Source organism: Mustela nivalis (genome assembly GCF_964662115.1).
Source record: "Mustela nivalis genome assembly, chromosome: 7".
NCBI lineage: Eukaryota > Metazoa > Chordata > Mammalia > Carnivora > Mustelidae > Mustela > Mustela nivalis.
The window spans coordinates 13,744,233-13,762,169 of record NC_139026.1 but is presented as its reverse complement, the minus strand read 5'-3'; the positions used below and the strand labels follow the sequence as shown (position 1 = coordinate 13,762,169).

The window sequence follows — 17,937 nt, the reverse complement described above, 5'->3', positions numbered from 1 at the left end:
AACATCCTTAGTTTCAGATGTAGAATTCAATGATTCATCAGTTGCATATAATACGCAGTTCTCATCACATCATGCGCCCTCCTTAATGCTTGTCAAGCAGTTACCCATCCCCCCATCCACCTCCCTTCCAGCAGCCCTCAGTTTGTTTCCTAGAGTTAGGAGTCTCTCATGGTTTGTTTCCCCTCTCTGATTTCTTTCCATTCTATTTTTCCTCCCTTTCCCTGTGGTCCTCTGTGCTGTTCCTTACATTCCACATATGAGTGAAACCATATGATAATTGTCTTTCTCTGATTGACTTATTTTGCTCAGCATAATACCCTCCAGTCCCCATCCATGTCGATGTAAATGGTAGGTATTCATCCTTTCTGATGGCTGAGTAGTATTCCATTGTGTACATATACCACATCTTCCTTATGCATTCATCTGTCAATGGACATCCCGGCTCCTTCCATAATTTGGCTATTACGGACATTGCTGCTATAAACATTCAGGTGCACGTGCTTCTAAAGATTAAATTTAAAAATGTCTGTGCCATCAGATGAAATCTTTCAAATCTTGGCCTCTTATTTTTGAAAAGGAAACCTAGGGCAGTAGAGCCATTAGTGATTCTGGAGTTTCTTGAGGACTCCAAAATGTAGGAAAAATGATCCATGGAGAGAAGAGGACACTTTTTCATGGTGAAAGGAAGGAAGGCCTTCTGGCCTCAACACCCCTTCTGTTCCTATGTCTTTTCTGCTCTAGCAACACCAACCTCCTTTGCGGTGCTCCAATGCCAGGGCTTTTTCCTAGGTCAAGACTTCCCTTTGCCCAATCCAGTCTTCGTCTCCATCTTTGCCTGCCCATCCTTCGCATTTCATATGAGATGTGACTTCCCAACAGCCCATTCCCCCAACAAGAGTAGATGCCCCTAAACCAATGTTTAGTCTCGCTAATCTCACTTGGAATGACCGCTTTAGTGTCCAGTCTTCTCCAAGGGCAGGCAACGTGTCTGACTCATCCCTTGTCCCCCCAGTGTCCAGAGGGACCTCGTATGTAGAAGGTACCCAGTAAATAACTCCTGGGTAAGGGACTGTGTATACTGGGGAAAATCAAGACAAATAATCTCCGGTGGTATATTTGGACTCAGCTAAGACTGAATGAGTATAAGCAGAGTGGTGCAGGTAAAGCTTTTTGTTTCATGGCCAAGGGAAGGCATGTGCTTGAGATTAAAGGGTAAAGCGGGAGGAGGAATTACCACACAAATATATCCTTCTAAAACAGAAAAGAAGGTATATCTGAAGACAAAAGATGCTGAGAATTGCTGATGGCCAGCAAGGGCTAGAATTGTCAAGGGGTGCAGTGACATTGATAAGAGTTATGTCCTTTCAGTTCAGCCCAACTCAACTCAATTCAATTCAGCAAACACTCACTGGGCCACTCTGTGTCCTGGGTATTAGGTTTGTCTTGGTAACCCATCCTAAGGCTGCTCACTACCTGGAATTGTGGACTGGAGTAGAGACACAGTAAGGTTAGCAGCATACCCGAGTAGTGAAGATCTTGGAGAAAGCAAAGGAGAAACCAGAGTCAATCAACATGACCCCCAGAAAGTAACCACTGAATGTGCCTGGAAGGGTGGTAACATTGATATAGTGGGATCTGCATGGCGGCAAGAGAAGGGAAGAACTGACTTGAGTCAGACAGATGCAAGGTTGAATCTTGGTTCCAGCATTTTCTGGCTGTATAACTATGGACACCATCTGTGAGTCCTTATTTTTTCCATTGGTAAAATGGGAATGATCTCCATCCTTATATATAATGTGGACTAAAAGAAATAGTCCTACAAATGTCTTAGTCCAATTATTTATCAGTCAGTGGAGACAAGAAAAGAAGGCATCGCAATGCCAGAAGCAGCAGGAACACAAGCCAGATTGCTCTCCTGCCAAGAAAACAGTAATAGCGAGAGTTGCTATTCGATGGGCGCATTCTCTCTCTGAGACATGGGTCTAAGGGTTCCATGAACACTGGCACATTCAGTCTCATAGAAACTAATGAGACAGATACTACCATTATTACCATTTCTACTGAGTGGCAGAAACCACCAATTTGTATCTGAGAAACTCCATGCTCTTAACCATGACTCTTTATGGCAGAGCCCATCACAGGCTGGGGAAAAAGACTCACTTGGCTGAAATGTGATGCAGCTGCTAGAATGTAGGACAGTATGTGGACTGTGCCAGAAGAGTCGACCTATATTGCAAATGCATGATGTCGACCTCCTTGCTGAAGAGGGTGGGCGTGGGTGCTAAGGTGTGTACCCAAATAATCTTGGAAGAGAGTGGAGGGGAGCTGTACCTGAGCACCGCCCTGGAGTGGGTAAAGCTCTTTCCCACGGGGCTCCACTTCATTCATGGTTCTGCACTTGGACTGGGACTGAACTGAAGTAAATGGATGGCGGCTGGTAAGAGCCAGGATTTTCCCTGTTAGAGTGGGAAGTTATAGATAAGCAATCTGGGAAGGCCGAAATGAATCATGTGGTACTAGAGGAAAGTCGGAGACATCAATATGAACCCTCTTTAGCTCTAGATAGAGCTGGAAATATATAGAAATAATTACAGATATGTGTGCACGCATGGGTTAAGGTACATCTATGAATTTCCAAGCTCCATCCGCTGAGGCCCGAGTCACAATGACCTCCCAGTAGCAACAGCACAGAGGTCTGAGTGCAGGGCAGGAAGTGGGCCAGAAAGGAGTTTGAATGGGCAGAGAGGATGCTCTACACTGAGGTCTGACATGAACCTCCCCTCCCTCGGACAGGGGCCAACCCAGGGTCCAGGAAAAGCCATAACTAATGACAAGCTGGAGCTGCCAGGGCACAAAGGCTTAGCATAAAGAATGCAGCAATGAGCTAATCTTCAAGAAGAGAAACTGGGACAAGGTGTCGTCAATGTCAAGTGGAAACGTGAACAATGAGGAGAGGAGGGAAATGATATCATGACGGATGGTGGAGATCTCAGGAATGCACTGGACTGCTACACTGGAATGTTCCCCAACCCAGAGGGGGCAGGGAAGAGCCGACCTTATCACCCCGAGGGCATCTGAGAGCAGTGACAGGTCTGGCCTTGTTCATGGGTGGCAGTGAGTAACTGGCAAGATAGGGCAGAAGTCTTCCTTGAGAACTGGCTCTGTCCCTTTCCTGGGAATCTTTCCTTAGAGGTAAGTCTAAAGAAAGTCTGCCTTTCAACTTCAAGGAAAGGGTCTGCCTCTTCTCCGGCTCCCCAGGCAATGGCAGAGTGGAGTAGCTGCAGTGAAGATTGTGGGACCCACTAAGCCTAAAAGGGCCATGTGGCCCTTTATGGAAAAAGTCTGCTGAGGCCCAATCTAGGCAATCCAGGTAGTGCAGAAGCAACCTGAGATAATGCACGAATAGATGTGTCTGGCTGTGGTCAATACAACTTTATTTACAGAAACAGGTAGGAGCTGGATTTTAGCTGGTGGGTAGTGGTTTGCTGACCCCGACCTAGAGCAAAAGCTCCAGAGTGCAAAAGCCTGCAGAGAGATTTCCAAAGGTCCCCAGCCTGCCCTGGCAGACCTCGGATGGGGAGCTGTGCACACGGCCAGGGCTCCAGGAACGGTTGGCAACTAGGCACTGATTAGCTCTCTGAGGTCTTGTCATTTCAAGGAGAACCAACAATAACATTCCAAAATGAGACACAGAGAGGACTTAAAGCAGATAAGACCTCCCACCTTTTCAAGAAGTCTCATTCTCATGACCGCAGTAACTTGAGCATGAGTCATCCTCTGCCAGAACCACCTCTGGGCTGAATGTGTGTTGAATTTCTGGCATTCATTCCCCTTCCCTTTGTCACAGCACCTCTACTCCCACTGGGGACTGACCCCGCCCAGATTGTGTATCATCTTGGTGGGACTCTCCATACTGGTCTTCTGCCCTTCTCTAATCGGTAAGCCCGTGATCCAAGTTGGATTAATCAGCACTGTTTCCACGGAATCACAACCTTGAGTTAAGCACTGAAAATGACTCAGGCAGATGCACTTTCCAATGGGGGTGCCATGAAAATTGTCTGTTGCTCAGGCCACGCAGATTCCTGCAGCTGCCTTGAATTGTAATACTTCTGAAATTGACAGTTGAGTGGTTTTGTTTGTTTTTAGGGTTTCTGATCATTCGTGGCTTTCTAATAAATTCCCTTTCCAAACTCCATCAAAGTAGTCAGGTGTGGTTTCTGTTGCTTGCAGCCAGAGAAATCTGATGTCCTCTCCTGATTGGTCTTACTAGGCCCAGGGAAACTTCTCTGCAGCCCATGGCCCCAGAGACAGCTTTTTATAAATGCAGGCCAGATCATACCACTTCTCTGCTCAGAAGAAAATGGAACAGAACCTAAAACCCTCAGCAAAGCATTCAAGGCCCTCCTTGACTTGTCCCCAAGTTTCTCTTTCAGTCTGCTCTCTTATGATATACATCTCATAGATACTTGAAGTCCCCCTCAAACATGCCAAGTAGCTTTCTTCTTCTGGGAGAAGCAGCTCTCTTTGTGTAGACAGAGTTCTACCCCATGATAAGGTTGAGAAAGCATCAGGACTTAGCCATACTGACCAGAAAAGAAGGGCAGTAAGTGGACATAAAGGGAGAATAATGAGCTGCTGAAGGGTCTCTATCCTGCAGTGGAGGAGACAGGGCTGGACCAGCATCTGTAATCTCTGTTCCTCCTATGTCCTCCTCCCTCCCTCCCAGCAACCCAGCCCCTGCCCAAAGACTCACATGTAAGCTTTGTAGTTGGATCCGATTTTCTGGATGCGGATGTCATACTTGGAGTCAATGAAGGCCTCAGTGGTGGCGTAGGTTTTGGCCATAGCCACCATGCTGGTGATGTCCTGGTAGTCATGCTGGTTTTCTACTTTGATCTGTTTGGGAGGATCATGGGGTGAGTGCCAGCCTGCCAGCATTCATGGAGCACCTACCCAATGCCAGGACCCAGTGTTTTGTGTGTTTAGTGACTTTGAGAAAGTCACCTGCCTAGCAGGAGAGACAGACATAAGAAACAAGTTATTCCACTACATACCGGTAGATGAGGAAGGGAACATTCCACTGGAGTTGTCAAAAGAATCTTTACAGAACAGGTGAGCTCTGAACTGGGGTTGAAAGAATACGTATAATTTTCAGCCAGGGCGTTTCTATGGAGGGTAGATGGGACCGGCAAAGCAGAGGGCAGAGGAGCCATACAGGGATGGGGAATACACAAGTGGTTCAGACTGGCTGATGGGGCTGGAGGATGATGAATGGCTGAGGTGGGTTGTCAGGGAACATACCTTGGGGGACCTCAATTGCTTTAGTAAGGGATTAGAATTTCAGCCTGCGGGCTCTGGAAAACCACTGGAGGAAGTGGAGGAGTTTAAACAAGAAAGGAGCCTAATTTGTGTTTTAGAAAAATCCTTCATCACTGGGGGTTATACGCAACTAATGAATCATTGAACACTACATCGAAAACTAATGATGTACTATATGTTGGCTAGCTGAATTACAAAAAAAAAAATCCTACAAGTATTTGCATGGTGGGCTGTAAGGTAGGTTGAATGTGACACGGGCCTGGGGACAGTTGGAAAAAAAGGAGTATATATAAATGTGTGTGTAGTGTGTACGTGTTGGGTATGTGGATGTAGGTTATATGTATGTGCAGTTTGTGGGGGGAAATGTGTGTGATGGGGAGTCCATGTGTGTGGCATAGGTGTGTTATATGTTATATATGTGGTGTGTTGTATGTGGTGCTTGTGTGTACAAGCAGTGTGTGTGTGCATGTGCACCTATGCATATGTGATGGGCAAGGCTGGTTGTATTCAACCCAAGGCCTGGGGGAGAAACTCACACTGTTTACTGGGTTGAGGCCAAGAACATGAAGTGGTGCTTTGGGGTCAAGGAGAGGTCCCAGGAGAAGTTCCAAGGCCAAATAAATGCAGGGGATGAGGCCAAAGTTCTGTGACCATGACCTCAAGACAGAAAAGTTGACTGCCAGCTGCTGTGGCCCACTGGGAGTGCTGCCCCCTCCCCTTTACCCTCACCTGGATAGCAGAGGAGTCTGATGCTGGACCAGAGGTGGGCAGAGCCCAGATCCCCTGTGTGTGTGTGGGGGGGGGGTTGGCCGGTGCTGAGGAGCTTGTGTGGGAGGCTGTCTGGTCCTTAAAGTCCCTCCTCATCCTCTCCTGTCTCTCTTAGAGCCTCACCAGTGCCCTGACCACCCCATCCCCGCAGGAAGTTGCACACACCCAACCTCACAACTTCCAAAGAAGCTTCACAGCTCTCTCATGGGATGCAAAACAGGATTGTGAGGTGGGCAGTGTGGGCATTATTATGGTCATTTAACTGATGCAGAAACATATTTCTTGCCTCGTCCAAGGCCATAGGGCAGCTAAGCACAGAGCTGGGAAGGAAGCTCAGGACTCCAAGAGCACAGCTGTTCTCCAAACCATCTTCAGGGTATCTTACAAGTGCACGCCTGCTGTTCCACCCTAACACATGGGAAACAATGATGGGGAGTGAGGCTTAGCACACCTTATCTCTTCTTGGCTCTCTCAGAGTCCCAGCCTCTCAGCGATGATGCCGAGTCCTACTTTGCGGAACAAATAAAAGTGACCAAGCAAGAGTTCCCTATTTGCCATCCCTTTCTAAGCTCACCAGCTTTCCCGCTCCTTCTTCTAGATGGCGGTGTGCCTCCTCCCACTCATGGCTGAACCTGCCCTTTGTTCTAGGTCTTCTAAGACTGACTGCTCACTGCCCCCTCCTCCTTCAGGAATAGGACCCTTAAGTTTTATCGGGGCATCTAGTCTCTCAGCTAAAGATGGATTTTTCCAGTCTCCCTCCTAGATAGACGTAGCCAAGTCTTGGAATCTGGTCAGTGAACACGAGAGTGGATGCGCTATGAGCAACCTCAGGGTGGTGCCTTTACCACAAAGGGAATCTTCCCAGTCAGTCTCTTTTCCCTCTTCCTTGGCTGGAATCTCAGACCACAGGATGGAAGCCACATGCTGAGGATGGCTGAGTAATAAGGTCAATGGAACCTGGATTCCCAACACCATGGAGTCCCCAATCTACCCTTGACTGTGCATGTTCAGACTCTTACATGAGAAAGAAATGGACTTTAATCTTGTTTAAGTCACTGTTATTTGGTTCTTGTTAAACCATTCAAACTATATTTCAGCCTTGTATTTTTTGTCTTTTGCTCTCTGTTGATCCTTTATATTTTGGGTCAACATGATTATGGGTCCTCCATTCTCCTCAAATTGTTCCTGCTTTTCAGTACCCCAGGTACTCCATGCTCTCTCTATCTCCTCATTTCCCACTCATCCCCAAACCCACCATCTTCAAATGTCGCTCCCCACTACTCCACTGAAACTGATTTGGCAAATGTCACCTGTCATCTCCTCACTGGCAAATCTGATAGCGTTCCTTTGCGCGGCATCCTGTTTGGCATTCCGTAACAACTGAAATTGCTGAGCTTTTTGAAACTTGGTTTCTACACTATCACTCTCGTCTGGTTCTCTTTTTTCCTGCCAACTTCTTCACTTTATCACCTCCCCTTCCTCCAACTTTCCCTCTAATGATCAGAGCATTCCATCTTCAGCCAACATTTGGGGTCTTGTGGAGAGAGAGAGTCACCACAATGAAAGAAAGGGTGGTCGTGTGGGGGAAGCTTGCAAGGACAGCTTGTCTAATTCAGTTTTGTCCCTGGGTGGCTCTGGAAAGGACCAGAACTTCTTCCTAGACAGCATAGCATACATGGCCAGATGTCTTGGACACTTTGAGCTGCCCACAACGTCCATTCTCTTCTATGGTCATAAAGCACCCTGATCTGGGGGCACACGACCTCCCACAGAGTAAATGTCATACTTCCCTAGCTCCCAGGCCCCTGTGTGTGACCATGTGATCATGTTTTCGGCTTCTGCAAGCAGAAATGGAGTCCGAACTTCCAGGCTTACTATTAAAGGGAAGGATTTTTGCTCTTCCTGCTAGTTGGAGTTGACATTGTGGCTGAGGAGCAACACGCCAGGTATGCATGATCAACAACATGGAAGGAGGCTGGGCCCTTAAAACCAAGGAAGTTCCATGTGAGCCCTGGGCTGCTTTCACCCAGACCATTGTGTGTGAGAGAAAGTCCGGGCTTATTTAAGCCACCTTAGGTCTTTTGTAACCCAGCTGAACTTTGTCCCAGTTATTATAGGAGCCCTAAGTATTTGTTGAATGCATCACGCATGCATTCATCTCTTCACAGGAAAGACAAAAGAGAGCAAAGAGAGACAGTGTAAACATAGGGGTTTAATGAAATATTTAGTTAACTAATTAGTGGTCAGCCCAGCCTCTCCTTGTGCACCTTTTCTGGGTGGTTTGGGATTGCGGTGCTCACCTTGCCCTCTCCTCTAGTGAGGATATAATCCTGGTTTCTTGTATATGGACTCTTCTAAAACCCCAGGACAAGCCCTGGCTTATGTCCCTGGCAATTTTTTTTTTAAGATTTTATTTATTTATTTGACAGAGAGAAATTACAAGTACACTGAGAGGCAGGCAGAGAGAGAGAGAAGGAAGCAGGCTCCCTGCGGAGCAGAGAGCCTGATGCGGGACTCGATCCCAGGACCCTGAGATCATGACCTGAGCCGAAGGCAGCGGCTTAACCCACTGAGCCACCCAGGCGCCCCTGTCCCTGGCAATTTTAAGTTCTTTTCCTTCCAGAGGGCCTTCAAACTGTGCATCTCTGGGCCCTGTAAAGCGTAGCTCCGCTGATGTCTTCCTCCCATTAGATGGTCAGCTTCTCAAGCACAGACAATGAGTCTCCCCCACAAGTCATAACACAGGTGTCTGTCACAGATGCATCCAATGTGTTTGCTGGATTGAATTTAAGAAGACTGGATAAAGATCCACTCGTAACATGGGAGGGGGCAGGGAAGTGGGAAGAAGAATATGGGAGTTAGGAAAAAGGCAAAGAAAATATGTGTCCCCAAAACTGGTCTTTTCACAAGGTGAATTTTTCTGTAACTGCTTGGACTGGGTTCTATGCTCTTGGAGGTTTCTTTCCATTGTGAGAACCCGATCAAATAAGAAACTGTGGGGAAGTGGGCAGGGGGCCTGGGGCAGGGTGTAGTGGGTCCTTGAGGGGACTCTGGCATGGTCCTGAGGCAAAAGGATAGGCCGGGGTCAGGGGGCACTGAGGCCGGGCAGCCACAGGGATGAAGTGGCTGCTGGCCTGGAGAGGGAGTCTTGGCACTCTGCTTTATTTACTAGCTGGAAAACCCTCCAAATGTTCACAGAGACAAGCTGAAAACAGGAAGCCCTAAATGAACTGTGATTTAAGATTACCCATTTGCTGCTCTGGGGACCTGCAGTGGGGTCACCACAGACTCCCTGACTCTGAATTCTCCCTCCCATGTCTCTGCCTCCCTCTCCTCTCCCTTCCCTGCCTCTTCTTTCCCTCTTTCTCTGCCATGCTTGTCTTCTCTCCCTGTACCCTACGCTGTTCTACCTGCTCTTGTGTGTTTGTGTGCATGGGTGTGGTTCGTCCTGAGGGGGGCCAGGTGGTGGGCATGGAGACAGAGAGGGCAGAAAGGGAGAGAACCCTGAATCTCCTTGATGGGATTCACCTCAGAGGTCTCCTATCCCAGCCTGTGATGGGGGAGTCCTCTTCTTCTTTGGTAGATTGTCTGCATTTGCTTAAACACCTCTGAGAACAGGGGGCTCACTACTGGGCAAGAAAGTTAATTTCCCCTTGGGGAGCTTCTGTTGTACATAACACCCAGAATGAATGAATGGTCCCAGTTATTGATCATGAAAGGGAATTCTCAGCCCTCAGCCTTGTGTCTACTCTTCACACCCTTGAGGAGGGACAGCCAGGTATGCCTAAGTTATTCTCTTCTTTAACCCACCCTAACACAAGCAGGTTCCAGACCCTCTACTACCTTGAAATGCTCTCATTTGACAATCTCCTAAACTATGTGGTGTCCGGAATCACACCCAACTACAGATGTGGTTTCACCAGCTGAGACTGGAGAAGACTGTCACCTCCCTCTACATGCAATACATCTGGCAGATGTACATCAGTCAGGCTCCTGCCCCAGAGCCTTTGCACTTGCCATTTGTTGCCTGCGTGGCCTGTATCCTCCCTTCATTCAGGTCTCTGCTCAGAGCAGTCTTTCCTGACCCATAGCTGTGCCACACCACCTCCCACCCAGCACTCCTTATCCACTGTACCCCGCTTAATTTTTCTTCACAGCACTCCCCCCATCCCACTTCACACCATTATCTATTTATTTGTTTGTCATCTCTCTTCCTTACCATTCTATTAGAATGGAGGCTCTTCAAGACCTCTGTGGGATTTCAAGCACTGAAAACAGCATTCAAGGAGCAACAAGCAACCGACAGATTTGGCTAATGATTGAATAAATATAGCTAAGTGTTGCCAGGTATGTACTGAGTGTCCATTATATTCAGGTAATTACTGACTGTTTTTCCAGAGACTATGCTGGAGCCTGGGGATGCAATAGGGAAAAAGAGATTTATGATTTTAATCCAAATGGAGCTTTGAGCCGCTTCATTACTTGCCCCTATTAACTTGGCTTAATACAATGGTAGTTTTTCTAAGATCCATATAGAGCTCGCTTGAAGCTAATATCTTCAGGTCATTTGGAAACATAAGATCCTGATAATTCACGTCTCTCTGTGCGTGGACCTGAGTGCGTCCAGTCCCAGAGCAGGACTTTACATTTCCCCCTGTAAATATTAAAACTCTCATGTTTTCATCTGTCCCTTCACCTTCCAATATTGACTCTGTCACCTAACCCGTTAACTACCCCACTCAGCTCTATGTCAATCATGATATTGGTGCCCCTGTGCTATATCTAATTCCAGCTGTTTGACCTGATTTAAGGCACTTCTCTAAGTTCTAGTTTTCTTATCTGTTACATGAGATAACAACTGCCTTGTAGGGTTATTATGATCTTTAAAGAAGATTTTATGTATATACATATGTATGTATGTATTTTAGAGGGAGAGAGAGCATGCGCACAAGTGAGTGAGGGGGAGGGGCAGAGGGGGAGGAAGAGAGAGAATCTCAATCAGACTGCCTGCTGAGCATGGAGCGGGGCTCAGTCTCACCACCCGGAGATCAGGACCTGAGCCAAAATCAAGAGTTGGATGCTTAACTGACTGAGCCACAGGCACCCCAGATTATTATGATTTTTAAATGAAATTATAGTGAATGTAAAAGTATCTACTTAGCATGGTGTTTGGCACCCAGTAGGTACTCAGTAAAAGCTGGTTCTCTTAAATAAGCGTTGTGATTCTTTGTTGACACTGAACCACCAATAAACACTTCTTACACAGTTATTTACACAATTATTTATCCTGTAGCTACAATATCTATCTCCTGTATAAGCACCCAAATTGATGAAGAGTTCTTTTTAGATCAACTGCAGCTCATTAATGCAGAAGGAGTAAGAGAACAAGGACATCATCCTTCTGCAACTACCTCCTTAATGCAATAATGGGTCTAGGCAACAGTGATCCATGTAAGACCTCTGGGAAAGGCTGATGGAGAACTTCCAAATGTGCGGACCAGGCAGACAGTACCTGAATTCACAGGTCAGTCTTTTTTTTTTTTTTTTTTTTTTTTTTAAGATTTTGTTTATTTGAAAGAGAGCATGAGAGAGAGAATGAGAGAAGAGAAGGTCAGGGGGAGAAGCAGATTCCCCATGGAGCTGGGAACCTGATGCGGGACTTGATCCTGGGACTCTGGGATCATGACCTGAGCTGAAGGCAGTTGCTTAACCAACTGAGCCACCCAGGCGCCCATCACAGGTCTTAAATCCCAAAAGACAGGCAGACATGACTATGTCTACAGATGTGCAAGGAAAACATCCACTACCAACTGGAAAGTATTGCCAAAACCCAGAACCTGAGTCACAGCAAGTCTCTATATTCAGCCATCAGTTTATACAATGTATAGGCAGTTAAGAGAACACCATTCATCTGTAATCAGCTATATTCAGACTGTAGATAATTCTACAGGGAAATGACCTTTTCCCCCTTCTAACAAATAAGTGACAAACCAACCAACCACAGGAAAAGGAACTGTTGTAGATCAAAAGAGACTCACATTATACCAACCATGTTAGGTGTGAAGGCCTTGTTTGGATACAATGAGAATGAACCAATTAACAGGAAACTATGGAACACTGAATATGTATTAGATGATATTAAAGACTTATTATTAATTTTTTTGTATCCTACTGGTATTTGTCTGTGTTAAAGGAAAGAAAAGGAGACCTTATGTATTGCAAATACATACTGAAATATTTATAGGTGAAATTATGTGATATCTGAGATTTGCTTTAAAATAATCTGGTGATCCATAGAGACAGAAAGGAGATGAGGGGTTGCCAGGAGCTGAGGTGAACGGAGAATGGGGGATGACTTCTGCTGGGTGTGGGATGATAAACATATCTTGGAATTATGTAATGGTGTTGGCTTCACCTTGCGAATATGCTTCAAAGTTACTGAACTGTACACTTTAGAAGGATCAATTTTATAAAATGAGAATAATATTTTAACTTAAAAAAATGAAAAAGTATCCAATGGCTTTTGAGAAGAAGTGTGGAGGAGTATGTAGAACAAAACTGACCATCAGGGAATAATGGTTGAAGTTGGGTGATTGGTAGTTGGGGATACACTTTACTGTTCTTTTCTTCTCTTGTGTATATTTGAAAATTTCCATAATAAAGTGTTAAAAAAAAGGCAGGGCTAAAAAAAGAAAGACAAATAAGAGTGAGAATGTAAAACTGTTCTTCAAATGAGGTTAAAAGCCCATTTGGTAATATCTGATTAGGGGTGTGACCCCATTTGGTTGTGTTCATTGCAGGAGTCAGTAACATAATTCAGTCTCCCTAAGAGGAAATGCAACCAGGTGCCTAAGAGAATTACAATCATCCATCCATTCATTCATTCTTTTTTTTTTTTTTTAAGAGAGAGAGAGAGAGAAAGAGAGAGAGAGAGAGAGAACATGGGCATGATGAAGAAGAGGGGCAGAGGGAGGGGAAGAGAGAGAGAATCTTGAGTAAACTCCCTGATGAGCATGGAGCCTGATGCAGGGCTCAATCTCACAACACTGAAATCATGACTAGAGCTAAAATCAAGAGTCAGACACTTAACCAACTGAGACACTCAGGTGCTCCACAACCATTCTTGGAGTTAAAATCCATGTGACATCTCCTGGGCTCCTCTTATAGAGGACACTGATGTGTAACAAATGCCAAAAATGCCAATGATGGTTTGATGTTACTTATAATACCACTTAGTGTAAGCTCATGTGCTTGTGTCATCTCTTTTTTTTCTTTTTAAGATTTTATTTATTCATTTGACAGAGAGAGAGCACAAGCAGGAGGAGCAGCAGGCAGAGGGAGAGGGAGAAGCAGACTCCCCACTGAGCAGGGAGCCTGACAGGGGACTTGATCCCAGGACCCTGGCATCATGACCTGAACCAAAGGCAGACGCTTAACTGACTGAGCTACCCAGGCTCCCCTCGTGTCATCTCATTAAGATTAAGCAGGTGATTTTGCAGATGACCAATAAATGCAATCCAGTGATCACTTTGATGTATTTGTTATAGTTTACTTTTTATTTGAGCAATGAATGTATACACACACAGCAAAAAAAAGGTCAAAAATATAAAAATAAAATCTGGGAAAAAAATAAGTGTGTTTTTTACTTTAAACCCCAAGTCCCCTGGTGAAAAGATTTCTTTGTACTCTTCTGGAAATAGTCTATGACTATATTGTAAGAAGATAGAAAATGAATCTTTTCTTGTTTGTGATGGTTAATTCTATGTATCAAGTTGGCTGGACCATGGTGCTCAGGTGTTTGGTCAAGTAGTGTTCTGGATGTTTCTGTGAGGGGTTTTGGTTGAGATTTACATTTAAATCACTGGACTATTGAGTTAAGCAGATTGCCCTCCATAATCTGAGTGGGCCTCACTTAATCAGTGGAAGGACTGAATAGATCAAAATTCAGTGTCTTCAGCCTACCAGCCTACTTTGCAGATTTTGGACTCGCCTGACCCCCAATTAATGAATAATAAATCTCTTTATCTCATTTTATACACTTCCTATCGCTCCTGTTTCTTTGGACAACTGTGACAAGTGCACTGTTTTGGTGACAGCTGATGCAAGAAGACAAAGGTATCACCTTCCAAAGTAAGTTGTGACAGAGACTACTGTGGCCAAGAACAGGTAGACTCACCCACACTGATATAAATAACAAGGTTGGCTGGCTGGAGATTCGAGATTCTGAGGGGATGATTTCTTTGGAAAAAGCTGTACCAGTCACTAGTCCTCTTGCTACATCTGGTAAGAGCATCAGTGGGACAAGACTGATGGGTGTTTGAGCAGCAAGGGAGAGCTGGTGTGCTGGGGCTGATGCGTTCCCAGGATACTACAGCTCAGCACCCCAGACTTTGGTCTCTACAGGCTAAGAATGTGAATTCTTCCTATAAATTGCAGTGGTCTATGTAGGAGAGACACCAGCCTTGAGCCATTTAAAATCCCGGAGAGAGGGAGCCATGGCTGAAGGGTTACCCACCTGGTCCAAGCCACCACCATACCTCTTTCTTTGGATCAGGGCAACCATCTTCTTTTAAAATTTCTCATGCCCAAGCCAAACCTCAGACTGATTTTCTTAGCATCTCTGGGGGTGTGGGCCAAGGCATCAGTATCTTTAGAAGCTCCCCCAGGCAGCTGTGTACAACCAAGGTCACAAAGCAGGACCTTGTGTGATCTGGGTTCTTCTTACTTCTTTTTCGCAGTAAGCCAAATGTGTCCCTGCCTCACTGCCTCTAGACTTGTTATTTCCTCTGCTTGGAACAATTTTCCCGAATGCCTTCCCATGCCCCACTTCTTCAAGTCTCAGCCCAGATGACCCCTTAGTAGAGGCTTTTCCAACTACCTGATATAAAGTAGCTAACTTGGGGGCGCCTGGGTGGCTCAGTGGGTTAAAGCCTCTGCCTTTGGCTCAGGTCATGATCCCAGGGTCCTGGGATCGAGCCCCCCATCAGGCTCTCTGCTTAGCAGGGAGCTTGCTTCCTCCTCTCTCTCTCTCTCTGCCTGCCTCTCTGCCTACTTGTGATCTCTGTCTGTCAAATAAATAAATAAAATCTTTAAGGAAAAAAAAAATAGCTAACTTTCCTTGACTACTCTGGGAAGTCTCTACTGAATTGCCTTAGTTTATTATTATTACTTCTTTTCCCACCATCTTTGACCATCTGAAATTACTTATTGGCTAATGTACTTACTGTCTCCTCCACAAAAATGTAAGCCATCAAGACTAGGGGCCTTCTGCATCTTGCTGGAGAGACCACATAATAGTGTTATAGAATGTAAGCTCAAATCCCAGCTCTGTCACCTATGAGCTGTGTGACCTTGGGGGAAGTTAACTTAGCCTCTCTGTGTCTCACTTTCCGTATCAAAAAATGTTGGGTTCTTGGTAATGTAAAGTAGCCACTCCACATCAGATGCGGATAACTTGCTGGATTACTATTGCACATCACTGGTTTGTTGTCGAGTATTAAATAAGATACTATGTGTAAAGAGTCAGGAAGGAGGCTTGGCTCATCACAAGCATTCAGTAAATGTTAACTGTATGATTATTGTTATCATAACAATAATAGATCCTGAACACCCTGAATTGTGCTTTGCACACAGGAGGGACTCAATAAATATTCGTTGAAAGAGTGAACAAAGGACCCTGTTGTGGTAACAGCTGAGTGCAGAGAGTCTAGGCAGGAGGGAAAAAGCAGGTGCAATGGCCCTGAGGCTCAGGGTACCTACAGAAAAGAGACTCACGAAAACAGACAATTGAGCTTAACACCTTTTCATGGAAGCTGAGGGCGAATATGTTTTCATGCTTGAATAGGGGCAACCCGATCTCCTTATACAAATGATCACAGAGAATGGGGCCAAGATCCTTCCCAGAAAATGGCATCCTGGAATCCACCCGATACAGCGATCCATGAGTGATGGAAGTCCACTGCCCTATTTCAATAGCCTAGAAAACATTTCAGGCGAGTGTGACCAGCGGCTCACCCTGGCCGCATCTATCTCCGTCAAGTTCCCACAGAAAGCCCAGTGTGGAGCACACTCCCTCCTGGCGCGATGGCCCAGACAAACTTGTTTTTTCCAAACAAAGATAACGAATTGCATGAGGCAATTTACTGAACCAGGTTATTTACGAATAAGCTAAAATAAGGACAGCTACCAACAATAATAACTGTAGCTTCAGAGCACTTGCTCTGTGGTCTTTCTGGCAGGGATCAGCTTGAAGGGCCAGTTGGAGGGTCAGGCCACTCCTCGCCTGAGACATTAAGCCGTTACCCCAGCCCACAAATGGAGGCTTGTTTCTCTGTTTTTATAACAGGAAGGCACGTATCCAGCTCATTCCAGAGTCGTATTCGCTCATTAAGAAACTAGTTAGATGGGGTGAAGAGCGATGGGCTACATCTCTATTTTCCTTCCCAGCAATTTTTTTTACCAGTCTTTCAGCTCCAAGACTCTCAAGGCAGGACTAAGTCTAGGTTCTGTGGGTATGTCGTTAATGTCAAGCCGTGCTTACAGTGTAGCTCGGAATTCATTCCGGAGGTCGGTATCAAAATTCTGTAAGAGGTAAGTGGGAGTTGCTCTAACTGAGTGGAGAAGTTCCCAGACTTTCTTGGGGTCATGGCTTCCATCTTAGGAATTATTTCACAGCATTTCTAGGCCAAAAGAAATATCGAGCAGTTTCATCTACAGAGCACTTAGAGCGAAACAGCTTACCAAGTACGTATGTCCTAACAACTTGGTAACTGGAAAAAAAATACGCATCATGTTTTTATTTCCTTTCAAATAAATACAATTACTTACTAATGTGATATTTGTGCAGAATCAGATTGGACACCATCACCCTCATTTCCTGTTCCACACTGATTTTCATGGGGTACTTGCTTAATTTTTAGCTCACCAGCACCAAAACCCCAGCTTTGCAAAGATGTGACGTCATTGAAAGGAACATGTCGTAATGTGATGTTGAAACTGTGAACTACCTCGTTTAGCCATTTGCATGGTGTCTGACAGACGCCTAGAACTGCCGTTCCCTTGAAAATTCAGAATATACCATGCCGCTCCTAGGGCAGCCCAACGCAGGGGTTGGGAACCGAGGGCCTAATGTTATTACTTCTGGCATTCTCCCCGGCAGAAAAGAACACATGTCCCTCGTGCAATCACCCTGGCATAAAGCCTGCCTGCTTCTCATGGAAAACCGAGGTCTGAGAAAGCCACAGGAGCGGAGATCTCCAATGAACCAATCTACACTTCAAACCAGGCCACGCTTTAGGAAAATTAAAAGGATATTACACTTTTTTTTTTTAAAGGTTTTATTTACTTACTTGACAGAGATCACAAGTAGGCAGAGAGGCAGAGGGGGAAGCAGGCTCCCTGATGAGCAGAGAGCCCAGTGCGGGGCTTCATCCCAGGATGCTGGGATCATGACCTGAGCCAAATGCAGAGCCTTAACCCACTGAGCCACCCAGGCACCCTGGATATTATACTTTTAAAGATAGGGTAGTTGTTCGAAAGGACCATGTTATTAGTGCAAAGGTGGTTTAGAGTTAGCTTGGTATTTTAGACTCCTTAGGAGCACCTGGGTGGGTCAGTCGGTTAAGCGTCTGCCTTCAGCTCGGGTCGTGATCCCAGAGTCCTGGGATCAAGTCCCGCTTCAGGCTCCTTGTTCAGAAGAGAGTCTGCTTCTCCCTCTCCTTCTGCCTGCTCCTCCCGCCTCTTGTACTCTTTCTCTGATATATATATATATATATATATATAATTTTTTTTTAAAAGGAGAATCCTTAAACATACCTGAAATAAAATAAAATATCATCCAAGGGCTGCATT

General features: G+C 45.5%; 1 protein-coding gene across 3 annotated transcripts in view; it reads right to left on the bottom strand.

The window, feature by feature from the left end:
* The window catches only part of SYN3 (synapsin III), a 453,379-nt gene that overhangs the window by 24,978 nt on the left and 410,464 nt on the right, over positions 1-17,937 (bottom strand). For all 3 annotated transcript variants that reach the window (XM_082740547.1, XM_082740548.1, XM_082740549.1), the window contains exon 8: positions 4,754-4,896. In XM_082740547.1, the coding sequence (XP_082596673.1) occupies positions 4,754-4,896 (143 nt within the window). The remainder of the gene's footprint in view (positions 1-4,753; positions 4,897-17,937) is intronic.